We start from the raw sequence: 27385 nt of genomic DNA, 5'->3' as shown, positions 1-27385 counted from the left end.
TTAATTTTCTTTATGGTACTTGTTGTGTGTATCATAAACTTGCATTTGATATTTTAGACTACACACTACAGTCTGTTGTAGACTGCAATCGATTACTTAATTCTAAAATATTGGCACAAAAAATAATGTTTTTCTGCCAAACCTAAGATTTTTTTTTTTTTTATCAGGTGATGAAATGTTGAATATGGACTTGCAAAATTACAGTCAAAATAATTGGAGATAAGTCTGAAGTCCAGGCAGTGTCTGACGATTCAGTGATAATTGAGGTCAGTCGCATGAAATCATGCCACCTCGTAAGATCCAAACGGACTTCAATTGCTTACCCACACGAGGACACAGCACCCTCTACAGAGCCTAGCAACAAATTACAATTCACGACTAAAACCAAACGCCTATCTTTTTTATTGGAATATTTTTGCTATGCGTTTTCAACAGTAAATCGCTTTTTGATTGTTTTGACCCTGCGCCTGCAACCTGAAAAATATTTAATTAGATTTGTTGATTCAAGTTCGCACCAATTTATACAGCATAGTATTTCATTAGAAGGTAGCGAATCTCTCATAAAGGAGCCATAGAAAGACTTTCTTTGGGTCTTGAACACTGACACAGTATGCCCAGCATGCAGTTAGCTGCAGTTCACGCTGGAACACAGACTGACTAACCCAAATGTGATAGTTATTAATCGCTCAGTAGGCGGCGCATTGACTAAGGATCTCGACGACATTAAAAGGACCGGCGCAAATTCAACAGCGGCAACTTCTGAAAGCTGATTTACGCAACACTTACATTGAAAAAAGTAAGAATACACATTAAAATGTAAACAATGACTTTGGTATTACTGACCTAATTAACATCTTGATGTGGAATCAGTTGCCGTATTTATTAGAGGGGTTTCATGTGCAAAGGAGAGAATGCATCCATAAATCGAAAATAATGATTCTGTTTTTTTTTTTTATTTTTAAGCATTATGCATTTGACGCTCAAGTTTAATAAAAATATGCATTAAATGAACGCTTTTAATGGCGGGGTAAGACAAGCTCATGCCATGCAGTTGAAGTCGCTGATATAGAGAGTCGGCTTTAGGACCTGGATGCGGCACCTTGGTAGAGAGGGCGTGTGCCGGCTGAGGTGGAAGGAGGCTTATAGACGAACATCCAGGAGAAACTGCAAAGGGGAGTTTGGCAAGTGGCGAGAGCGATGCGAGAGTGGGGGCATAGCTGAGACAGAGAGAGTGAACGAGATTAGGGGGGAAAGCAGTTCAGAGCGCAGCACGTTTCATCTCTGTATCCTTCTGAAGCCGTATAAACCGGAAGGCGCCGGCTGAACATGTCAGTTCACGCTTTGCAAGAATATGAATTTGAAAGGCAGTTTAACGAGGATGAAGCTATCCGATGGATGCAAGAAAACTGGTACGTTTCAATGAATAAGTCCGAAATAAAATATGGTGGATGTTAATCTATATTACGGATCCTGTAATAAAGTCCTCACGTTGTACCAGGCGCGTTATTCGTGTAAATATAATGTTACGTGTATAATGATCATTTGTATAGGGGGGGAAATATACATGTTAAAGGATATGCAGGTAGTTTGCATCGGTGCATCTTAAGATGAATGTGCGAGCCTGATGTTCCCAGATCGCCTGGCTTTTTTTTTTTTTGGTGTGACATCCAGTGATTTCTGTGTACAGAAGAAAGCATGTATATTTTAAGCATCGCAGCTGTAAACAGATTCCTGGTATTCAACCCGATGCTGTGCGGTTATCCGTCTCCTTCAGTGACAAGGGGGAATTTCATCCTCTTTAGATGCCCGCCTCGGTCCGGCCCGGGCCGGCACGGCCTCTGTGATAGCCGGTATGAATGAAGCGATATGATCGCAGGCCCATTGCAGAGATGAAAGCCCTAGAATTGAGCAGCCACACATTTATTCACCTTTTAAGGCTAAAATAAGAGGCGAGAAAAGCAGAGCACGTGCGTTTATTATCGGTCTCCATCTCTACTTCCTCCATGATCAAGATTTAGCTTCATTTCTGGATGCATTTACCATCAGATGCGAGAACCAGGTTTCTCCAACCGTTAAACGAAATATTTCCGCTTCCACTTCACAGCATCCCTGAATTCGACCGATAATGTGTCCGCTTCCTTATGCATAGGTATTTTATAAGATGTTTGACCTGTCAGCGTAAGGCTGCATATTCATTCAAACGCCGATTCACTGGCGTAAAAACGTACCGATGGCCCCAATTTGGTTTAAGTGCAGTTACTAACCGGCATCGGTCACAGGGGCTTAAACACAGACCAGTATAAACTGCGCCCATACAATCACGCCGTCCATTCGCGATCATGCCGGGCGGCGCTGACGTTATAGAAGGCGGATATATTACGATATTACTGATACCGCTCCGTCAGCTTCAGCTTTGCCACAGTTCGCTGGAAATGTTACAAAACACCACTGAATCATGTTAATTAACATTAATAATATCACCGGGCTGGGTGCAGTAGCTTAGGATATATTAGCTTTCCAGCAGTATAAATAATGCACTTATTTGTACACCTTGTACAAAATAATTTAAAAGGTGTACTCAATATTTTCCGTAAGCAGTATTACAACCACGCATTAATCTTACTTGTAAATATGATTTAGTAGTACCTATACGTTTAAAATTCTTTGCCAGGACTGAAATACTTTTACTTCGATATTACACTATAGGTCTAATTAGCAATGACCCATTTTTCAGAGGGCGTATTTGCAATTACATTTCACGTGTTTATTACAGTTAATATGAATATTACTGTGTTATTTTGCATATCAGTAGCTCTATGGTATAAAATATACACATCATTATTCACTTTGAGGGAAGTATATTATTTAACCGTCGTTATATTAATCAGTTAATATATATATATATATGTATAGTACATCGGTTACGGTCAAAAACCATGTAGGCGAAAATGTAGCGCCGCCGTTCGAAATAGTTGTAGCGCGTGCGGACCAAGCAGCTGTGATGTCCTTAAACGCAAACTGGTAGCCAATCAGAGTCATCTTCTGATGTCTGCTGACTGCATTTTAGCCAATCACGCTGCAGATCCTCTGTGCCGACCCTTTCGAGAAGTGCTTGCATCATGTAAACCTGTCAGATACATGGCCTCAAATACCGCCAAGTGGTGGGGGGGGGGGGGTAGCTTTTTTTTTTTTTTTTTTAAATAAATCGGTGTTTGTTTGTTTCGATGTATTAAATGACCATCTAAATGATGATTATATATTTATTTTTAAATGTCATTAAATGAGGCAGGCACTGTAATTCTCTTTATTATAAGTGGAGTGTGTTAATGTTGTTACACCCATAAATATGTCCTTTGGCAATAAATGATGATTCACCTTAGAAGAACCTGATATTTGGTTTCCCTTTCAAGACGACTGATCACTTAATACACAGTGCTCTTACATTTTCAGATTTGTTTCATGCAAAAAAAACATCCAGTTTTTTTTAACAAATTTATATTGTGCTCCCAACGACTTATTAAGTGTTAATAAGTTAAGGACATTGTATTGTAACCCAGCAAAGGAACCCACTGACTAAATATCGCATTACCCTTAATAAGATACTCACCGATACTATTACCTTAGCTCCCCTCTGACGGTGTCAGAGTCCATTACTGTTAAACCAAAACGAGACGATGGTCTGTGTTGTATATCCTAGTCTTCCAGACATATGTTGTTATATCTGTGGCCAGTGGAGTCATGCACTGTGGGTAATGGCTGATTCGCTCTTGCTAAGAGGGGGACGTTACAACTGAGAGCTTAGCAGAGGGGAGGGGCTGTATTGTGGCCCCATTCGAAAGGCTGATCGTCACCAGGACCGCAAACTCTACTTTCCCAGAATGCCATAGGTGTCACATGGTCATAGTTTAATAGTTTAACTGGTTGCTGTTGTCTGAAGGACTGACAAATGTTCCAGAAAGCTTGTGCAAAGAAATTCTCCCATTTCTACTTGCAAATAAGTCCATCCATCCTACTCTCGGTCTCCTGTAGTTATTTTTCTAGTACAGGGTCGCCCAGAGCTCCTTTCAGGGAGCATAGGGCATAAAGTAGGAGATGCCCAGTTGTGAGAGGAAGGTGGGGTACCGAGCGGAAGCTGGTGTAGACGCATGTACAAATTCCACACGCACAGGACCAGAGACAGGATCTGAATCAGAATTCACTCCTGGAGGTGGGAGGTCACCGTGCTACCCTATAAGATAATATACCGAATGTCGTGGTAGCTTACATACCACGTTTCTATTTATGTTACATGTTTTACATGCTGTGTATTATGTACAGAAAATTTACATTCAGTATTGTTATTGTGTACAGATAGTTACATCATTCTATTCATGTTACTTAGTTTATTTACCATATTTATATTCTTCTGTTACATTCCTCCTGCTATATTATAAAGACACTCTATTCATGTATATACTTTGTCTCCGCCCTTTCATCTTGTCATGTGTTAATCTGCACTTTACCCCTGTAATTGTGTACATACGCCCCCCCCCCCCCCCCCCCAGCCAACCCACTCCCATATCTTGCGTTGCACCACGGTCCAAGGGAAACGACGTCTCGTACCACTGTGTACTTCTGTCTAGCTGGCCTGGCAATAAAATCCTACTTGACTTACTTCTATGAGTGAAGCAAGTTAGCCTAGCATGTGCTTAAGCCTCCCGTCATGCAAATCTGTTCACCATATCCGGAAACATCTAAAAATTTGATGGCCATCCTCCAGCTAAGAGGTGGCTCGTTGTGACACTTGGTTTTGAGGGCGGTTTTTATTTATTTTTTGCTTCGGCTGGTGTTCTGTCCCCCCTGGCACACGGTCAGAGTAGCCTGGACTTGCAGCTCTGGGTGAGCAGAGACCCGTAAGCTCAGAGCACAGTCAGCAGAAAAGCAGGAAGGAGGCACGGTGCACCGCCGCTGCGTTACGGATGGCCAAACGCCGAACTCTCCTTCCCAAAACAAACTAACAGCAACAGCCAACAAACAAGGACACTGTGATAATTATCTCTGCTACAAGCGAAGGTTTTGTGAGTGTGTTACTTACATGTTAGCGCGCGCCTTGGTGATATCGGCGGAGTTTGCTGGTCGTCCGTACAGCCACTGACTGAGAGCTGACATCCGGAGCTTGTGTCAACCTGTTATTTTGTCTGCATTGTAATTTTGATCCCAGCTCCGAGGGGGGGGGGGGGGGGGTATATGGTAGAGCCATAGACCATTATGGGTGTCTTTGAGCTTTAATGCTTCCAAGCAGACAAATTTGTGTGTAAATCTGCGAAAGGAGCGTATTTGTGCACCCAAGTCCTGAGGCATGACATCGTTGACTTTTGTTTTTTTTTATGCCTTCCATTCAGAGGAAAGGTCAGAGGTCACTTTGTTTGTTCCCACCACAAGGATAAGTGAGAATAATAATAAAGGTGAGAGACCTCTCTGGCCCAGAGACAGCGTTTTAACTTCATGATGGGGGTTTAAGCTACACTTCAGCGGCTGTGTGACTCAGCTCTTCGGGGACTGGGATTTCCAACCAGTGCAAGGCAACAGAAACGGAATGTAGACGGAATGATTTTCCCGTGAAAAGCGTAAATAAATGCATTTTCATCTTCTCTCCTCGCTTTGTCTTCGATCCATGAGTTTTTTTTTTTAATTGGGTCTTTTCTCAAAACTGCCATAATGTCATGGTGTTTATTCCTTCTCCCTTGTGCAGCAGTAAATTCGTCAAATGGCTGCTGACACAATAGGAAGCCTCATCCCAGGCTTTTTTTAAGTGTTTTCTTTCTCTATATTGTGCAACCTCTGTAAGCATCTCGCATGGGGATGTGCCTGAACATTACATCTGACGTTCTTACGTCCTTAAACCAGAGATGGATCCGCGCCTGTGTCCTACTTTGCCTCCGCTGTAGTAGACGTGTCTTCGGAGGACACGGTGAATAATGACGTAATGGGCCGTGCCTCCGAGATGAGGCAGCTGAATACTAAAGCCGCACGATTCGCGTCTGATTTCTGAACTGAAAACCAGTATGCGCCAAATCTCATTGCTGTCTAACTGGTGCAGGGCTGCTTAGGCTCAGTGTTCAGACCGTGCGATTGCAGGTATCGACACGTTTCGGGGTTTCTTGTAACGAACCGTAATTAACTTGAGGTTGAATGCAGCCGAGGTTAATTAGCAGCAACTTTTGGGTATCGTATTGTCGGAGGACCTGAAGAAGCCGCTGCCGTTGTTCACTAGCAGGAACGACTGTTTTTAATGTGGGCGCAGTACCGTGTAATTTCAGAATTAAGAGTCTTTTGTGGACCGGCCGGGCCACTGACTTGGCTCACCCCCAGCAGCAGGGTAAGCCGTCTGAGACAGGTTGAGTGGAGGTGGGGCGGCTTGATAGAAGCTAGTGGGACTTGTGCGTTGGAGCTATTCAGTGAATCCCAGTCGCTGCTCCCACCGCCTCCATGCATTCCAGCACTTGTGTGTCATTCTGGGTGGAGGCACCATTGCAGTGTCTTACCGCCACCCTCCCACAGAGAGGAGCGACCAGATAAGGACCCATAAATGGTGCATGGTGGGCTAACAGAGGGTTAGGATCTTCTGTCAAACACGAGAAAGGAGCACAATTAGCCCTTGTATGAAGAAGACGTCCCACAAAAGCCTGCATTTATGTAGTTTGACCGAATTACCACAATTCCCAGCATTGTTTTGACCATGCATTGCCGGATCTGAGATGAAATTCAATTGTTTACATGTCTGTATGCATGGCATATTTCCTGAGGCTAGCGTCCCAGCCTGTCACCCCACAGAAGTCCTTCGGAGGCCCGTCCCAGGTGACCTTTGAGGGACCGTGTAAAGACTGGTGATGTTTGAGGGACCGTGTAAAGACTGGTGATGTTTGAGGGACCGTGGCGTAATGACGTGTGCATGATGAGTGATTTGCCAGTGCAGCAGGATGCCATCAGATCCTTCAAGGTCTCCTGCTATGAAAATGCTGAACTGTACACATACTCCAGGGAGAAGCATTCCACCAGTGTGAGCTCAGCAGGTTGCTTTGGACCCGCTGCTGTGTGTGTGTTTTTGCACAATTGTAAACAATGGGAATTTAAATACAATGGCTAAGGGTCCCTGACAGTCAATCATGAATGAGCCCCTCCTCTCCCAACAGCTAATCATAAACTGTCCCCTCCCCTGAACACTTTGCCAATCCACCTGTGCCCTTTCGTGCCTTTCAGCCAATCAGCCTCCGGAACTTTGGCTTTTGGGAGGGAACAGAAAGAAGTGATGGAACTCCAGATTATCTGGGTTCTTCAGAGTGCACCGCCTGTCTACCTGCTACTCCTGTAACTGACCTTACATGTTGTGTAGCTCAAAGACAGGCCCCAGCTGGTTAGGGTTAATTGTCAGACCTTGTTTTTGTTGAAAAGCTGCTGGTGTGCTTTTCTTCTCAGTGCTTGTTGAATGAAATGCATAAAAGCGGAGAGCTGGTGTCTTGAAAGCTAGCGGCCTAACCAATGCCATCAAGGAGCACATCTTCTCTCCCGAGCCAGAGAGATCCGCATCTGCGGACTAGGCTGATTCTTGGCATCGCTTCCGCCCTGTCAAGCCTGCCACCCAGCGGGGGCGAGCACTGGGACGCCGGCGTGTTAGACAGCATAAGCCTGTCTGTGTTTCCTGGGGGGTGGCAGCTGAGATGGACGACTTGTCCGGGAATAGCTTCGGTGGATGGTCGTGCCATCCCTGTGCCTCGAGGCAGTGTGCCGATTTGCCTATGATATGCTCTTCCATTTGGGGTCATCGTTTGCATGGCCATCAGGGGAGCTCCTGGGTCACATGACAGAGTGTAGTCCGATGCATTGGGGCCACCCTGGATGGTAATGAACAAAAGATGACTATAGTGCCCTGGCCACTAGCGGTTGAACGGTGGAGGTATCTCCACGTATCCATGTATACGAGATGCAGCAAGAGTTGTGTGCGTTCTTTAGGCGGATTCAAAGGCGTGAAGGGTTTGGCATGGTGCTCATGCTTCTCCCTGCCCCTATAGCTAAGTGGCAGGCTTTAAACAGGCAGGGCCCGCTTGTAAATCAAGAACAGATGAATATGACCACTCAGCACCCCATTTGTCTCTCTTCAGTATGTTTCTCTTGGCAGTTACATCTTGCTGGCAGACTGTCCTTAGCAGACACCGTATTTGAATGGGCAACAGGGAATGACTTTTTGGAAGACGAGGGAGCCACCTGGCTGAGTGGTGCCTTATCACTGGCCAAAGTAGGACAGTCGAAGACCGGACAGATGAGGCCATCTTTGCAATAAATGGCTGGCTGCACCAAAGTTTTACACTGGTAGGAGGTCGATATATGCGTGTACGACTTCATCCCTTGGGCACGTCGGATAACCAAGGCTAACCAGAATTGTTTTGGTAAAGGGGTAAATTCACAACGTTAAGTTGCTTGAGTTGCGTCTCCTCTAAAGAAGACACTGAAACCACCTTCACATGGATATTTCCAAGGAAGTCAGTCCCAAATGGTAGCAGTGAGCCTCTCTGGTTGTGGGTGAGAGTCAGGGCGTCACACCTCGTCAAGGCCAGCTTTCAGCGACTGATGCCCTTATTGTGAGGATCTCAGTGGCTGTGGGCCCTTCACATAAAAGGCTTCCCTAACATCGAGGAAGTACCTATCCCTATATCATCAACCGGCAGGTTGGATACGGAAACCCCATGACGGTAGATGCAATTACCTCCTCCACTGTGCCATGACACTCTCGGAGTGTCTCTGTTGAGTGAGTTCCAGGGCTTTTTTGCTTTTAAACCTCTTTGCCCTTTGCACAAAGCCCAGTGCAGTAGCATTGTCTGGGGCTTCCACTGTTCAGGCACCTCGAATGGGGGGTCCTCATCGGTACCTTCATTCCGTCTCAGTTCCACCCCCTACGGAATTCATTTCATCACTTTACACAAGTAGCAACAGCAGGGAAACGGCAAAGGAGCTATACGTCACCCCAGTCCAGGCACGCTGTCAGATTAACATGCGGCGGAGTTTGCTGCTGGATGGGCTGTGGTCTTAGTGAAGCCTTCACGTCTGCTACCCTGCCCCCTTCACTGCGATATAAATAAGCACACCGCTCTCCGCGGACATGTAAGCTCTTAATGAGCTAAAACTATTAATGATCTCAGCCAAGCCGATACTGGGAAGTTAGTCACTCCGTTCAGCTCTGCCTGGTCTACTTCAACCTGCCTCAGACAGTTTGAAATGGATACGTCTTTCTTCCTAGATAGCATCACAATAGAACGTGTCAGATATCAAAACAAGTGCATCCTAACCATAATATAAGAGCATTTACTGTTCTAACCTCAAGCCGCATATAAAACATACTAACCCATGTGCAACTACTATTCCAATCCCAATCTCACCCTTTGTACGCTTTAGTCCTAGACTTAGTCTCTTCTTATAAATGAAAGTATGTAGCTAAAATGTGGTCCAGACTAAAGGCACAGATATGGATACCCCCCCCCCCGTAGGCTCTAGGGGGTGATTATGGGACAGCAGTCTGTAACACCTTGGATTATTTAATAAGTCTCAGCTATGGTCTTTTGAGAATCCCCGTCCTCCCCGCAAACACGAATGAAGAGACTGGCAGAGCGGCACACGTCAAGCTGGCTGAACGTCAGAAGGAAATCAAAGTGCGTGGTTGGTGTCGCATATCGGCAGAGCTCCGATTGCCACCTAGGTGGTTGGGGGGGTGGGGGGAGGTGGGGGGGGGGGGGTGGTTGAGTCATGACACACACAATATGAGTCCAGTCCCTCTGTGAGTCATCCTACGGTATCTGTGCTCAATCGCATCCCTGATTACCCACCATGGAAATTCGTGCACAGCGGAGCATAAGGCCACTGTGATTACTTTTCGTGAACAGTCGCTGTTTTTTGTTTTTTTTTTTTTTTTTTGTTTTTTACACATCTCCATCACCCTCTCCACATTACAGCATCTCCACTTGTTCCAGTACTTGAGACAAAGGCACTACAAGCCCTCCATATGCCCATAGATTGGGGGTATTTAAATCAGAATAATATTGCATTTCCAGGGTAAACATGCTGTGTGATCACCCGAGGATTATGGGTAGCTCCTGGGAGACGTGACCCTTTGTCTTTTCTTCTTACTGTTCCACGGCAGACTTTCTAAGGTGTCATGTAATAAATAGAAGGTACCTCCTCCCACAGCCCGACTTCAGCCCACACCACATCATTCCTGTTCGTTCTGGAGGATACCAAACTGCACTCCTTATGCTCCCTGGTCATCTGTTACACGAAGAAGCGAGGATGTTTGTTTTATGTGTCTCAGACCGTGCGTATCTCTGACAGGGACCTTGTGCATTATAGGAGCAGACTGACATTGTGGGAGACTTGCTCTTGACTCCCCAAATTAATTTCCATCTCCACAGGTTGGTCTTGAGGGGGCAGCTTGGGTCCGAGGGGCACCATGGATCCCTTCCAGGTGTGATGCCAACAGCTTACCAGGCTCCGAGTCTTCTTTGACAAGCTTCTTAATAGAATCTCTCCTGGGTTGCAAAGTTTAATTTGCCAGGTGCTCATCTGGCTCCCAGAACCACAATCTACCACGAGCTAGAGAGCATTCAGTCTGCAGCTCAAGCTAGGGTCAAAGGTGAAAACCGAGGAGGATGGTAAGACGAGGACTGCAATGAATCTTTAACAATTTGGAGGACTGTAGCTGTACGGAGTGTCTTGCCAGGCAATAATATGCCTCTTTACAGCTTTGTAGACTGTTGTAGTGAAGGTCACCTTCCACTCTGCCTGGACCATCACTCATCATTCTGTCAGATGTTGATCTGTCACTGTCCACAGCCACCTTTTCCTTGAGGTTTGCTTGGGTGTCTTTAACACCAGCCTTGGGATAGCACGCTCTCATGTGGACACTGTGATAGCACAAGATACTGATAATGTAACCGGATCTGTTTTGACTTCTAAAAAGAGCTTTCCTTTGAGTCTATAGGATGTATTTCACAGCTTGCCCTGGATTTTGTCTGCAAAACGGGGTCTGAGGAAACAAAGTAGGTGTTATTTTTTTAAGGTGTTTTGGGAGCATTTATGGTATAAGCCCACTGTATCGCCCCCTCCGGCGATAACGGTGACTGAAGACACATTACGGAAGAGTGAGTCGGGACGCACCCAGCGTGGCCCAGTGTTAAGCGGAGTTGGTGTGGATTTGTTGCAATGTTTATTTATTTCTGCCTGGGTCAAACAAGCATGTCAGATGCTGCATCGCACCATTGTTAAGACCCACACTTGCATGGGGTGGTGTTTGGTGCATCCGTTAGCTGAACAACAAGAGCAACTTTTCATCCCAGTCTGGTCTTTCAACCCTACGACCAGATTTATGAGGCAAAAAAGGAAAAAATAAACTGTGTGTGTGTGTGAGAGAGAGAGAGATTTCTGGGTAGAGTCTGTGGCCGGTGTTGCGTTACGCTTGATCTGTTTGGAGTAATGGAGACCAGTGGTCTGTAGCAGAGTCTCTCGATTGTTTCTGTGCCTGAAAAGTCCTCTTGTCGCCACATCATCGAGCACTGTGACAGCGTCGGGAAGAAGCCGGAAAAAGCAGCCTGAAATCCAGCTTCAAGGGCTCGAGCTGGTGCCGCAGACTCTCTGCATTATGAAAATTTAAATGTAAAATAAAAAAGGAAGTAAGATGTCAGCTAAGAAGCAATGGAGTGGGCCAGAGGGCTTATAATGTCTGAGTTCAGTGTTGTATCGGGGCTATTCAAAGGTCGGGAAAGATACGTTGAATATTGGGGGGACATTTTTCTAGCTGCGTTTGGATTTTCTCTCCTCCTGCCCTAAATGACAGCAGTTTACCATAGTGCTAAGAAGGCAAAATCCGTAATTTTTATAATGCCAACAGCTGTTCTTCCCCATGACATCTGCTTTTTTTTGGCTCAGACATTCTTTTGGTATCCTTCCCATCCTGAGGTAACGGCACATCCCATAATACCCCCAGCCTTTTAAAAACAGGCTAAACTTCAGTGGGTGCTATGGGGGGGCGGCCCAAGTCGGAGGGGCTGAATTCCCCGCAAGCTCTTGTCACTGGCAGCTGGTGTTTTCTTGCCTGGGCATTCTCCTGGGCTCCGCGGGGAGGGTGAGTTTCCCGTCACCCTAGGTGACCTTAAAATATGATTTATGGCAAAGCCTCAACCCGCTTCACCTCTCGCCGGCATGGGAGTTCTAATCGCTAGAGCCGCAAGAGAATTGATCGGGCTGGCGCTTTGTGTTCAGCAGTTTGGCTCGCCTTGGCTCCCTATTGCAAAGAAGTCTCCTTCAGGTGTCCTGGTTACAGCAGGAGCAACCAATGAGGTGAAAGGACTCCCTTTGTCCCTGGCTAGCGTGCTAAATGATGGCCACCAATCGGAGGACTCTCTCAAGCACCCAGCCAACTACAACGCACCTTAGGTTGTTAAAGATTTAAGAGGGATGTGGTAGGTAGGGCATCTTCTCATGTCTCTCAGTCTGATTCTTTCTCTCTCTCAAACACACACACACACACACACACACACACACACAGGTTTGTAATTATATCTTTATGGGGACTCTCCATTAATTTCTATGGCGAAAACTCTAATCATAACATGACGCCCTTAACCCCCACCCACCCCTAACCTTAACCATAAGTAACCAAACAAAATACGAGACTTTTGGCATTTTTAGTTTTTTGATTTGCATTCACAGATCTTTGTGGGGACCTGAAAAATGGTCCCCACAACATCAAAAAACAAGTTTTTATTACATTGTGGGGGGCATTTGGTCCCCACAATGTAATATAAATCTAATTCACACACATACACACTGTCCTCACCTTTCTGACCCTTATAAAACTGCTTCTCAGCAGCGACCCAGAGAACAAGCTCTGTCATCCAATGTGAGCAGACTCTTCATTCTCCATTAGCCCTGTTCTTTCTGCAAACACATGGCGTAAGTCCATTTCCTTTTCTCATCTACGGACACGTGGCACTCGTAGACTGTACCTGACTTGTTTCCGGAAGGCAGGGGAAGAATCATGGTTGATCAATGGTCCAGTGAAAAACACGTGAGCATGACAGCAGACTCCGTCGGCACATCGTGCCCTTTACCACGGTCAAGCCGGTAACTAACAGTAGGTTGAGGATCCCAGCTGCGTGTGTGGCCCGTGAGCAAGTTGCCAGGAATCTCTTGTCTTAACCACACTTTGTTATTTCGTGCCTGTCGGTTTGACAGCTACTTGGGACCGAGCCGCCTGTTCTCCTTGCTGTTGCGGTGGTGGTTGGGTGGGGGGGAGAGGTCAGGTATAGGGCGCACCTGCTCTTTTGGATACTCAGTCCCTCAGAGTCCTTATTGTCCCTTTCGCATCTGTCATGTCTGCAGAAAGAATCTGAGAAGCCCATGTCTGCCGCTTCCTGACCGTACTCCCACCTTCTGCTCTGGACATTTACCTGTTTATATACTTTTTATTTATCTAGTAGACAGCTTTTATCCAAAACAACATACACTTTTGAGTAATGTATACTTCGAAAGCAATGCATGTGAGAAAAGCGGGGTCAGCTACTCAAGGACACAACACAGAAATCACTCCGCCGAGCCTGTCTTTGCAATGGGCGACTTTCAGATGCCTGCGTAATTCGCCCCGTTGGTCCTGCTACCCTACGCAACAACGTTCGCATGGAAACTAAATGAGGTGATGCGGAGGCCTGCCTTAAAGTATTCCTGAAGACCACAGTAGGATGGGGTAGTGGGAAGGGGCCCTACGGTTCACAGGTTTAAATATCATGTCGGACGTACCCCTGAGAAAGGTCCTTAGACGGGACTCTCTGCTGAGTATCTGTATAGCCGGATAAATAACGTGAAAAATCCAAGATATGGAAGTTGAAACAGGGCTAACAGGAGGCACTTGCTCAGATCTGCCGAAGGGTGAGAACGTGTGAGCAAAGGGAGGTGCCGGTATTATTGGGTCAGAACGTGGTCCCAGAGGTGTGACTCTTCCTCGCCTTCCTTCACACTGAAGCCATCTGCTTCGCTGGTATAATTAGCTTCACGTTCCGTGCGCTTCAACAGCAATTTCTGTGTTGACATCTCATTCCTGTCAGTCCCCGAGCAAACACGCCAAGTCGGCTGCTTCCATTACATTTTTTTTCCTGGTTTCACGAAAAAGAAAAAGAAGATAAAATGTTGGGAATTGCATCAGTTCAGGGTTAGCAGGGAGATGGGGCAAGCATCATTAAAGCTGAGGTAATGATATGTTAATGTTAAAACACACTTGGCTAAGAAAGCCAGAATGCCAGCAGAGACTCTTCCGCAACTTTGTACCTGTTTAACAAGCATGTGCTTGCATCGTTGCGTATGACACCACGGCCATCGCTCTGTTATACACGTCAGCTCCCACACTACAAAAAGCCAAGCTAAGCTACGCTAAACAAACTGACTGGGAGAAACGTTCTGTGGGAGTTAAAAAAGGTGAGCGTAGGAGTACAGGGTTTGTGCTGCCTGACAGGCTTGACTTGTTCCCAGAAATACTTAGCTGAAACTTTTTAGCTATGCACTAATAACGAGGTGTCTATTAATTTAAGTACCTGTGGACCCAGAGGCACATAGCTACCCATTATGTATTCTGTTAGAAAGATTTGACTACCAATTATTGCTGATTTGGTTAAGCTACAGGTGGAGTTGTAAAGTGTATAAAAGACAGTCATGATTCTGTGGGTTAAACCACCTGTTGAGCAGATGATTGGTGATTCAAAATTTAGGTTATAAATTAAAAATCATATTATTTCTTTTGAGTCTTAATTTAACATCGGTAATGGGATCCTTTATGAAAAAAAGGAAAGGCATAATTTACTACCACAGAGTTACTTTCCCTAGGTTTGACCCTGTATCCCAACAGAGTCACTTTCCCTGGGTTTGCCCTGTGTCCCAACAGAGTCACTTTCCCTGGGTTTGCCCTGTGTCCCAACAGAGTCACTTTCCCTGGGTTTGTCCTGTATCCCGACAGAGTCACTTTCCCTGGGTTTGCCCTGTATCCCGACAGAGTCACTTTCCTTGGGTTTGCCCTGTGTCCCCACAGAGTCACTTTCCCTGGGTTTGCCCTGTGTCCCCACAGAGTCACTTTCGCTAGGTTTGAGCTGTATCCCCACAGAGTCACTTTCCCAGGGTTTGCCCTGTATCCCGACAGAGTCACTTTCCCTGGGTTTGCCCTGTGTCCCCACAGAGTCACTTTCCCTAGGTTTGCGCTGTGTCCCCACAGAGTCACTTTCTCTGGGTTTTACCCTGTGTCCCCTAAAAATAATGTCAGGCTGCTCGTTGGCTTTTGTAGGAAGAAATCATTCCTGTTCTCCGCCCTCTATGGAGCCTGCATCCTGGGAGGACGGCACCTGATGAAGCAGCGGGAGAAGTTTGAGCTGAGGAAACCGCTGGTGCTTTGGTCACTGACGCTTGCAGTCTTCAGGTGAGCCTCAGCCTGCCGATACACTGACTGTCAAATGTGTGCCATCGTGCAAAACAGCCTTTTTCACCCGATAAACTCAGTCAGGGAGTTAACAGAGCATGGGCGATATCTTTGTCTAACCACACCTCAACACAACCAGAGTGGAAAGTCTACAGAAAAATGTGACCAATATTTGGCTGTACTCTCAGAATAATGGACAATGAAGGTTTCTGAATGTTTTTCACCTGCAATGAACCTCTATGAGTTTGCAGACTTTGACACATAGCTGGTTCTCTGGTCAGTGTTCCTGAGCAACTTGAGCAAGTGGAGCACAGAGTAGAAGTATGGGGAATGTTGGCCTTTCAAACATCCTTTAGTTTCTATGGCCTTTATAAGATGGTGTTTGCTGTCTGTTTCTCATCGTGGGATGTTCTAAAACAGGGGCAGGGAACCTGATGCATGGAGAGCCGGTGTGGGTTTTCGAGACGATCTTTTAATCAGCCAATAATAAAGCAGTAATTCTCAACTGCAGTCTTGGGGACCCAGTGTTGTTGGCTGATTGAGAGGTCATCCCAAACACCTGCACTCACACTCTCTCCATGGATCAGCTTCCCCATCCCTGTTCTGGAACATGATTGCGGGACACTGCCACATTCTGTTGGCAGACCAAAAAAAACGGTCTTTCATTGGTCAGGTGTGCCACACCCCCTGACTAAACTAAGCCGTGTGAGCAGTGAAGGTCAACTTCAGATAACCTGACCTGGGGCATTAAACATGGGTCACAAGCAAGAGCAGGATCCAACTGGAAACACCTATGGATGGTCCCTCCATCTGTGTCTGCGTCAAACCAAATCAACAGAAGCACTCCGGCTGTGATTTGTTCCATTAGGAAACCAAAGTGAGCTGTGCCTAGCAACTGCCGCAATAAACTGTCTGCATTATTCCCTTCTGAACCCTGGTGCTATGTGTGCTCAGGTTTACCGATCGAAACACATGGGCTACCGTCAGCCTCTCAGACTCCAGTATGTAGATGTCAAGCACACGAAGGGAACCGGCACAAGGGATCCCGAATTGGTGTGTGGGTTTCAGTCTCCCATTGCTGCTTCAAACCACAGCGCCTGCTCACCAGCATGGTTTGGGCCAGCGTGTATTTTCCCACCATAGTTCACCCAATCAACACCTCATTGTTGCTTATGCTAAATCTTTCCCCTGGTTTCGCACCGCTGAGTCACACTGTCCCCCTGGGGAAAGGAGCTGGCGCCGGGGGGGGGGGGGGGGGGGGGGGAACAGTCTGACGTTGCGACAGTTCGGCGGCGCAGCCCAGGGTCCCTCTGTGGACGGCACCCACGGCCTGCACTTCCCTCTTCACTCCCCATCATGTTGCCATGGGCCCTACGCTCTTACATCACCACAGATTAAAAGAGCAGGACGCATGAAGGACGAAACCAGGATCTCGACTAATGATCCAGAGCTTAATCAGGATTTTCATCCCGCTGCTGATAACACTGTAATGTCCATACAGATTGCAGTATAACATTACAGCCCCCGTGGAGCCTAAGTGTGGAGCACGCTACTTGATAGATGTACCGACCCGGGACATTCCAGATTGTGTATCATCAATGTCTGCTTCATTTGGGAAAGTAATTGTTTCTTAACGAGTGGATATTTCTCATCATTCTTAACGAAAGTGAAACCCGACAGAATGAATGATAGTGAAATAATAGACATGAATTGCAGTAAGATAAGTGTGCACACATTGTTCCTCTGTGTAGAAATTCTTCCTTGACATTTCTTATTTATTGGCTGTAAGTCCACTGGGTCAGACCTTCTGCATTGTTAACTGTACGCCTGTGTACACGAACACACGCCTTCTTGAGTTCACTATAAAACATAAACCATCGCCTAACCCATGACACAGTCCCTCCCATTTCTGTTAATCTCAGCGGATGGTTGAGGTTTCGATAAACCCTACATTGGCATGATTCCTCTCTCCCCACTGCCTCCCCCCAGCATATTTGGTGCAGCCCGCACCGGCAGCTACATGATGTACGTCGTCATGACCAAGGGGCTGAAGCAGTCTGTTTGCGACCAGGGCTTCTACAACGGACCGGTCAGCAAGTTCTGGGCGTACGCCTTCGTTCTCAGCAAGGCGCCGGAGCTCGGTAAGGGGAGCACAGGCTCCGTTTCAGGCTCTCAGACCCGTAGCAGCATTATGTGGGCTCATGGGAGTTTTACTTACACAAAAATGTTCTGAGGGCAGAACGAAAAATGATTGGTCCGGAGAGACAACCAATCAGATGGTAAAGAAGGTGAGTCCAAAATAATCAAATGTCTTCATCCTGCCTCTTCTATTTGCTTGGACCCCCTTTCTTTACCATCTGATTGGTTATCTCTCCGGACCAATCATTTTTCATTCTGCCCTCAGAACATATTTGTGCAAGTAAAACTCCCAAGAGCATCATGTGGACAGGAGCCCCCACAGGGAAAAGACAGCAACTCAGCAGGGGAATCATTATTCAATAAGCCAAATGCTGCAGGCAACTTTACAGCCATGTTTGTTTCTGAAAAATGTATAAAAATAAGTCAGTGTTAATAATAATAGTCTTATGGCAGATCGTCACATTGATGCTGCAATTTGTGCAGGATCTGGGCTGGCATTTACGGGGTTAAGAACTGGGCACTATGGATTGAATTGTTTACCAAGTGGCTGAATGAACGCTGCCCTGCCAGATTCCTCAGCGTCCGAGAGATGAGCTGGTCTCCTGCTAGTCGCCATCCAGATGCTTCGGGGATGCTCGTTTACGCGTGGTTTCGCTGGAGCCGGTCCAGTTCCACTGAAGCACTCGATGAGTGCCTCGCCAACCAAGCGCGAGAACATGAGATGGACAGATGTGCTCAGTTCTGGAATTTCCCTGGGTAGCATCCCCATCTGCACAGCAGTGCATTCTGGGAAATGTAGTAACACACGTGCCTCTGCTGCAACGTCAGACCTACATACAAACACATACACACGCTTCTTTATTTCTTCTTTTGTGAGAGTTGGTGAGATTAGGATAGGAAATCCTTTATGGTAGCCCCCCAAGTTGAAGGGGAAAGGAGTAGTGGGACCTTTGAAGCATATACTCTTAATGTTGAACCTCTTGCATGAATGATCAACGTTAAGAATTCCGAACCACTGCTGTGGAAGTTTCAGGGTTCAAAGGCGTTATGTCTACATTTAAAGCACTGGCTTCCTTTTGTTAGCACCTAGCCTCCACGCTAATGGCTACTCCAAGTCAACTGGACTTCCTTTGCCTGCAGTCGTGCCAGTCACAGTGTAACAATGGACGTCTTGTCCGACCTTCAGCTCCTTGTACTTTCTGCTCACTATTCACTGTCTTCGTGTTTTTGCTTTCTGTCACCCCTCTCCCCTCTACTGTCTGCCACTGACTTTGTGCTCTCTGCTGCCCCCTAGGGGACACCCTGTTCATCGTGCTGCGGAAGCAGAAGCTGATCTTCCTGCACTGGTACCACCACATCACGGTCCTGCTGTACTCTTGGTACTCGTACAAGGACATGGTAGCCGGAGGCGGCTGGTTCATGACTATGAATTACCTGGTGCACGCCGTCATGTACTCATATTACGCCATGCGGGCGGCCGGCTTCCGCGTGTCGCGCAAGTTTGCCATGTTCATCACGCTGACGCAGATTGCGCAGATGGTGGTGGGCTGCGTGGTCAACTACCTGGTGTTCTTCTGGATGCAGCAGGGTCAGGAGTGCCCGTCGCACGTGCAGAACATCGTGTGGTCCTCCCTCATGTACCTCAGCTACTTTGTGCTCTTCTGCCAGTTCTTCTTCGAGGCCTACATCAACAAGGCCAAGAGCAACGCCCAGAAGAAGGCTCTGTAGGACTGGGCCGAGCCGAGACAAGAGGATGGAGGGAGAGATCTGGGGATGGACTCGAGAAGTTTGACTCGGGAGTTTGGGTGGGGCGGGTTGGGGGTGGGGGGAGCACATGGGGGCCATAGGGGGTGGGAGGGGGGGGACTAGGAAATATGCCGCGTTCATGTGTGATTATGCACACAAGTACAAGTGTTAAAGGGGAACGTCTGTGGGGGCTCGGGGATCTTTACCAGCTAGCATTGAAGGATCCATAACCATGCCAACAGCAAGACTGTAAACGCTCGGCGTGTGTCGGTAGAGTTTTACCCCCAGGATGCAATCCACCATATTGAGAGTATGCCCATGAAGTGTATGGAATGTATACTGAAGGCAAGGAAGGGAGATGATTGGTGGATGGACGTGCAGTGACGTCGGCCCGGCAACAGATGGGGTCTAAGACAACTATTGGCTTTATCGTTATCGCGAGTGTGCGGCTCTTTTTTTTTTTTCGTACTTGTCACAACAAAAATCTGGGATGTCGAGCGACAGGTTGAGCAGAGGCAGCAGCCAGCTACCGCGGGCTCTAGTGGAACATTTACCGACCAGAGCTTGGCGTCCACACTACCCCCCCCCTGCCCATCACAAACTGAAAGAGCGGAACTGCAGGGCTGTGACGGGTGAAAACGAAATGCAGAGTTAATCATTAGCGTCACATCTGCGTCGTGCCGCTTCTGGAAGGTGAAGGGGACAGGCGGCTTCTGGTGATTTCCTCAAATGGGCCTCTTTCATGCCCCCCGGGTCCCTGTCGAGAGCATGCTTTGGTGCTTGATGGAGCGCGTCACGTACCCACCACCCAGGTCTGTGTGCCCTACTGCCACCGGGGACGTGGGAAAGGAATATTTAAACTGAAAAGACGCTCCATCCTAATCTAATTATAAATCTCCGTCCCTTGTTCTATTCGCTGTTGTGTGTCTTTAATTTTCACTTATCGCCGACCCAGCTGTTATATTGCGCATCCCAAGGCCAGGCAGGCAGGGACCCCCGAGGGTCACACACCAAGGCCGAAGGGCATTCCCTAGGTAGCGAGAGAATTCCTTCCCGAGTCCGCTAACCGCATTCCTGCATACGGGATCATTCAGGGTACAGTCTCTGCCCGATTGGTCTGTATTATCAGTTTGTTATGAATTTCGCATCCGATCCATTCATTTAGTGTGTGATATCGACAAGCCTTGCTCAGCGCTGACTTTTATTTCTGAAACTAAGCTGAGGGTTTTTGGTTTGCTGACATTCGATGGAACATTTTTGCGATTATTGTACACCCACATCATACACATGTATCCTTTCCCCATTTTTCTACATTTTTTATTCACCTATTAGATTTACAGATATAGTTACATGTCTGTTCGGCCCCGATACCACATATTCTGAAATCTGCTGTCCCACAAACATCAATCAAGTAGAACCGCTTCCAAAACACACCTGAAGTTCTGGAGCCGTTTTGATTGCAGTCCCTGCTGTAATGGGCGGGAAGTTTGCTGGATCGGGAAGTTCATTCCCGATTCTTGTCTCTTTAAAACTCTCCGGTGACGCTTGAAAATATAAAACCGTCAGTTTGCTATAAGAAGGTGTTCCGAGTGTTTTATAGTGTTTGCCTATCACTGTTCCTCCTGTTTTATGGAACAGATTGAAAGGTCTCATTAAATGACCATGTGTGCCCTGGTTTGTATCCTTAAGCACGACGTCGCTGAAATCTGGAATTGCTTTGCGTCATGGCGACCAACGTGGAGGCTTCCGTTGCACCTGGCCGCCCCCCCCCCCCCCCCCCCCCCCCCCCAGCACCCCCAGATAGAGACGTATTCCTCAAAAGCTGTGGGTCCTCAAACACGTCATGTCACCTCAGACAGCCCTTTGATAAACAAGCACATTAGTTACAGCTTATCAGTTTGGGCTGCGACTCGAAATCAGTGACAGTCGTTGATGGAAGGTGTCGATTTTCGTCATAAATGAAGGTCGCTTGCCGTCTGTCCCCTTACACTTTACAGCGTGCGCTACCAGTTGATGTCGGGTCGTGTTTTAATTTTAACGTGGTCCCTTAATTCGACGTTTGTATGCATTTGAAAAGTAGCCTTGGGGATTTGAGTCAGTCGAAGAGGCAGCTTCGGGGCATTGAGTGATTTTTACGCGCCCATAAACGTGGGGAGAGCCTGGAGGATTGTGGGAGATATGGGCGTGTCTGTGTCGTTATTTTCAGATCAGTGTGATAGGTGAGCAGCTCCTGTGGTGATCGTGTCCCCGTTTCGTGAATCATGTGTGGTGTTTGTTCATGGTGGTCTACCCGTAATACAGCACTGAAATGTGACTCCCCTCCCCCACCACCCCCATGCCGCACACCCATGTGGTCTGTATTTACATACGTCTCCTCTATGCCCCAGCCACACCTCTCTCCACTTCCTCTCCGTTGTCAGACAGTGTGATGCCCATGTGGGTGAACAGCATCAACACACATAAACACTCTGCTTCTCAAACATAGCCATTAAACCTGTGCGTTATAATAAAAAAAAAAAAAATGCGTCAACAGACAGATGAATTAACCATAGGAAGGATCCTCATATCTGGATGTGGAAGAACTTTGCAGCCCAATGTAAACATCAGTAAATACTTGCCTAGCTGCTTATTTTATGATGTCTGTGGTATCCAGCTGCCCAAAAGTATCTGAGTCCAATCCCTTGTCGCTTGTTTCAGGCAACTAAATAGTTGCATTTGGAACACTAAGACTATAGATGATGTAACAGAAGGTACATAGGAGAGAATTTATGCAGATGACTCTCACTAATGGTACTGTCAGCACATAATTAATCGGCCACTATTTTATACACTCTGTGGAACCAAAATAACCGGACCACTACAGCCTTGGAAATGTACAAGAATGCAAATGATATATACACAAGTATCTGCAGAAACGTATGTTAAACAATGTAAACTGATTCCACTGACCATAGAAACTGTCAAAAGAAGGGAAGTTGGTGATTGCAGTTGTAAGTTTTGTATTCCGGAGCAAAGTTTGAGTGCAGTGCGTCCCATTCCTGTCTTTAAATGAAAGATTTCACGTTGGGCGTTATTTATATGAGTTCTCTGGATCTATATGCCACAAAACACACAGACATTCACGCTCACAAATAATATGTCTTCTGAAGTTTTTGTTCGGCGATGTCGACAAGTTGTATTTGTCTTTCCGTCAAGTGACCAATCGTGAGAGCGTAGGTATACAGTATTTAACGAACGCTGCTATTGGGAGAAGGTGTGCTGCAGTGTACTGAAGAAACTGCCACAGGAGAAAAAGAGGACCCCGAGGGGAATGGTAACTGACTGTAACATCACCTCCCGTTGTTTACTGGGATTAGAGGGTGTAATACTGCTCTTTGTGTGTTCCGTGACACAGCAGTGTTTCTAATTGCACTTGTTCTGGGGAGGGACGACAGACTGTGCGTGACTTCCTGTTCATTCCGACGCGTATTTATCCTGACACCTCGGCTTAAAATGGATTCTGGCAACTCACCTCACCAGCTCTGATGCTTTTGTGAAAAAACACCGTAAACATACTTCAGTGCCCCCCCTCCCCCCCCCCCCCCCCCGCACTGGGTCAAGAACAGGTCCGTCGCTTTCGTAAATCCTTGGCTGGCTCAAAAAGATTGGTATTCATGCGAATGAGGGTTATTCTCTCAATAGCCTGAGTCAACATGGCACCAAGTGACAACTGAGTGACGGCAGGCTGGTCTAGGTGAGCTCTAAATACCTCATTGTTTTCCGCCAGAACTGCCCTACATGCTGTATAGAATAGGTGAGAATTTAGTGAGAATGTAGAGAAGGCAATGTTGAAGATGGCCTGAATCCCATCAAGGACCCCTACCATGTGTCTGTCTAGAATCTGTTGCATAGAATCCATTCCGTAATGTGTCATTTTCTGGATGACTTAATTGTAATTTTCACATAATAAAGATGTATGATAACATGCTGATGGTCTTATTATACTTAAATGTGCTGTAGGAGATGACGGTTTACAAACATACACCTCTATAAACATAAGTGTCTTATTGTATGTAAATCTGTTTATGCAGACATACAGATAAAGGTTCTTGTGTGTAATTACAGTGAGAAGTACAAATTTAGGATTTTGACAGCTTAAGACAGTTGTGTTCTTTTAGTTGTTTTGAAATGGATGGAATCTTTCTGACCATGTGTTCAAGTAGAACTAGTTGTAATTCAAACTCTTCGTCCAGATGTTGCCTGGTAACTAGCCGAGGCTGGGGGAGAGTTTAGCCGTGAATGATTTGCTGTAGTCTGGCTGCGTTTTAATGCTTCTCATGGCCTCGATGTCCCTGGGACAGAATAAATCACGCTCACGTTGTACATTGCAGTCACCGATATTACCCTCAAGATGCCGTCTGACCAAGCGAGTCTTCCACCTTGCACCTTACAGACATGCAAAGTCATTCTTGCTCGTGCACAAAATAAAATCCGTTCACATTTCACATGTGGTGTCTCTCCTTCTTTCTCCATGAAATATGTGGCCAGTAAGATACTGCAGTGGTCTTTAGGCAAACTGTATGTGAAGAGGCTCTGTAACCAAGGCCCAATATCGTGCTGACATCTGGTTAAAAGATAAAATCAGGACGGGGGAATGAAGTGATTCTGCAGAGAAAGGTGTTTGCTTTGAATGGGAACAACGGCACAAACTCCTATCTGCTGGAGTGCAAGAAAATAGTGCCAGAAGATTTTTCCAGATTGTCCTGCGTCTTTTTTACAGTCCTCAGCAACACTCAAGGTCCCACTTTTAGGAACTGGAAGTGGAACAAAGTATAAATGGTAATCAGGACATCCATCGTGTTCATCTTAACGAAAAAACACGAGAGGCATTTCGCTCGCTCTGCGTCATCCGGAGATTTACTCTGCGGCACGTTTGCATAGATGCAAACATCTGCGCCGGAAAGATCAACCGCGGCTAAGGTCGTCCCTGCCTGCTCACATCTGGGCAGTAAGTGTACTTCTGCTCCGGACAAAAACACATTACAAAATGTGCAAATTAAGAGTAACACAATAAAAACTAGTAAGAAATTCTTTTGTTCGCCAAATAGTTACTGATATCTTGCTGGATGGCTAGACGAACCCAGCTTCAGTTCCCAAACCTCTCTTCAGGGGCAACCTCAGCCATTCCATCTATATATTAAATTTCACCACCATCTCACTTAATTTCTTCAAATAAGTGTGATATTGATTAGCCAAACCAGGCGTGCTAGCAGTCGAGTCAAAAAATACACGGCTGCGTTGGACGATTGCTGCAAATATCGGGGTGATTTCAGCAGTTCCGAAATGGCTATGCTGACACACTTTTAAGGTGTACCATAGTTTTACACCAACATGAAGATCATTTTGACATCACTTTCTTTGGCTGCCTAAGATTTTTACACAGTACTCTATGTGCATTTTAACCATCAGGTGAAATCTAGTCCAAACCAGTGCATGAGACGGAACTTGTCCAGTTAGCTCAGTCGGCTAGAGTGTGGTGCGAGTAGGTTGTGGGTTCGATCCCCATATGGGCCACAGTTCACTTTCGAGCATGTGGTGTGGGACTCAGCAGGTTAGGCCTCTGTGTCTGGTCACTCAAAGGTTGTTGGTTTACACCTCATCCTCGGCTAAGTAAAGACATTTCTGTTGTGCCCTTGAACAAGGCCCTTAACCCCTTGATATACTCCAGGGGTGCTGGATGAAAGGCCTAACCCTGGGCTTAGACCCAAAACTCTTCTGGCAACCATATATGTGTCGTGCACAATATGTCTCAGAGGAGAGAAAATGGGATATTTGAAAACCCAAAGATTCTAATGGCACATAAACAATTTTTTTTTTCAATTAACATATGGTATGAGTGAATATATCCCTATTTCAAGATGCTCTGAAGTGATTTAACATATGCAGTGTAAAAATTCTCCTGCATGCTGCCGGCATAAATTCTCATTTGCGGCTGCAGATGTCCACCGTCGGCACCTCTTGGAAGATAAACATGGTAAGTAAATCAATGTAAATGTGCCCTTTTAATGCTAATTATCCTGCCATAGTTACTGTGACCTTCCCTTGGTCAGTCGCATGACGGTGGAGGCTTTAATCATCCAGCGTCATATGGTCCAATTACTTTACCTTCTACCGTCAACTAGGAAGCCAAAAATCTGGACCTCAGACCTGACAATTTTGGTTTAAAAGCACTCTTGTTACAACACATTATGTAATAAATGCCACATTATGTAATAACTCAACAAAATGTAACAAATTTTCATCATATAGTGCGATGCTATTACATAATGTGTTGTTACAACTCTTTATTAATAGACAATGTTACTCTATTGCTCTTCTGTTCAAATGGAAATGTACATCTTAAAATGCTGTAAATAGTGCCCAGTGTTACGATCTTCCTTCCAATCCTATAAAATGCAACCTGTGCCAGGCAGTACCCAGCATCTCTTTATCGCTACGTAAGATTTTATGGTTGATTGATGCGAATCGAAGGAGAAGGTGTGGGATAGCAGGGCAGGATACAGCTCATGACGTCAGTGGGACAAAGGTCACGACAATGTTCCCTTCTGGGGCCTCATTTTCACCATTTAGATATTGCATGTGATTGGTGCCCCCCCCCCCCCCCGGGGCAATTTTTGCTCCCAAAAATGTGGACTGTCTGGGGGGTCCCTGAGGACTGGGCTGAGAAGTACCAGCTTAGGGGAGCAGTGCCTGTAAAGGCCCACATACATCTGCCTAAGAAAGCCATCTCTCATCCTGTCTCCTCATATCACGCCTTTGTGGGAAGTCTCAAATAAACGCGTGTATATATTCATAGACATAACTGCAGACACTTCTCCTGTACAACGGCCGCAGATAAAGGACCCTGCTAGAGAGCCAGCTGCGAGCCCAGAACCTTCCCTACTGCCATAGTCCTCTAATGACGACAAACCGCTGCAGGGTTAACTGACATCCTTTCCGGTTGTGAACCCCCCCACTCATCTTTCCAGCTCTCTTACAATGCTGGACCATACGGGTTTGCTTAGGCTTGTGTTTTTTTGCGCCCAGCACCACACAATAAAGGTGGTTTGGAGATGTCAAGTCACCTGACGGCAGGAACAAAGAACATAAACTGAACATACAGAGTCAAGGGGTGTAGCTATAAATTCAGGGCCCCTTGATGAAATGTCAGCTTGGGCCCCCACGCTTGGGGCCCCCATGGTGCATAGGTTTGGCAAAGAGGGAGGCCCCTGAAGGTTTCCATGCTATGATAATAATATTACAGGATGGCGATAGATCCTGTCCATCGTGTTCTCCTGCCTTTAGCTTAACGTTTCAGCCCGTGGATGAATGAAAGATTTATTGCTAATAATAATTCTTTGAAACGCCATCCTAATATTGCACATTTACGTGTGTAAATCCCCATTCGGCTTACTGAGATGGAGGCATTTGGTATTAGGGTGGCGTAAAGCCCTGTATCTTTTGCATGCCATGTTTTATTGTTTGATCACCCTGACTACGGGTCGCGAGAGGAGTGTTACCGGAACAGGGTCCGGAGCCGGTGGAACAAGTTCAGTCGGGTCCCATTCTTATCTATAAATCTTTATCTATAAATCTTTGTATCCTGTATGAAACCGGATGATATTGGTACATGAATAACTGTCGGCGCCTACAAAAAATAATATGTTTAAGATCCTTGCTTTAAATTATTACTTTATCTTTCGGCTGGTTTATTTATTCGTGAAAAATCAATTAGGCCTGTGATGCAGCCACTGATTAAGCGGGTTTGTTAATTGTATCTTACTATATAGTCTATAGCACTAGGGGACCAATCAATTCAGATCGCTTCGCTTCATTAATTGTCTAACTTCTACGGTGACGTAATCTACTAACATCCCAAACTTTTATTTGCCCTTGCACTGGTAAATACCACGAATCGCATTGACCACTGCAGAGCCTAAAAAGGGATCCACGTGGAATTTGATAACTCCACGTGGATGTCCTGTTTGGTTGTTTATTGTCAAC

General features: G+C 46.2%; 2 protein-coding genes across 3 annotated transcripts in view; one reads left to right on the top strand and one right to left on the bottom strand.

Moving 5' to 3' along the window:
• Positions 1–5190, bottom strand: part of LOC125726339 (glutamyl aminopeptidase-like) — a 31795-nt gene extending 26605 nt beyond the window's left edge. The window contains exon 1 of one of the 2 annotated variants that reach the window (XM_049002636.1): positions 5075–5190. The gene's annotated coding sequence lies outside the window, so the exon portion shown is untranslated. Of the gene's footprint in view, positions 1–3607; positions 4355–5074 lie in introns of those variants that run through there. The other variant, XM_049002637.1, reaches the window with a different exon arrangement.
• On the top strand, positions 1102–19418 carry elovl6 (ELOVL fatty acid elongase 6). Its single transcript, XM_049002640.1, has 4 exons — positions 1102–1409; positions 15347–15478; positions 17468–17619; positions 18912–19418. The coding sequence occupies exons 1-4, from the start codon at positions 1327–1329 to the stop codon at positions 19343–19345; spliced, it is 801 nt and encodes a 266-aa protein (XP_048858597.1). The 5' UTR covers positions 1102–1326; the 3' UTR covers positions 19346–19418.
• Positions 19419–27385: the final 7967 nt, after the last annotated feature.

Source organism: Brienomyrus brachyistius, unplaced genomic scaffold, assembly GCF_023856365.1.
Source record: "Brienomyrus brachyistius isolate T26 unplaced genomic scaffold, BBRACH_0.4 scaffold70, whole genome shotgun sequence".
Taxonomy (NCBI): domain Eukaryota; kingdom Metazoa; phylum Chordata; class Actinopteri; order Osteoglossiformes; family Mormyridae; genus Brienomyrus; species Brienomyrus brachyistius.
The sequence above is the reverse complement of the archived record's forward strand: the minus strand, read 5'-3'. Positions and strand labels throughout refer to the sequence as shown.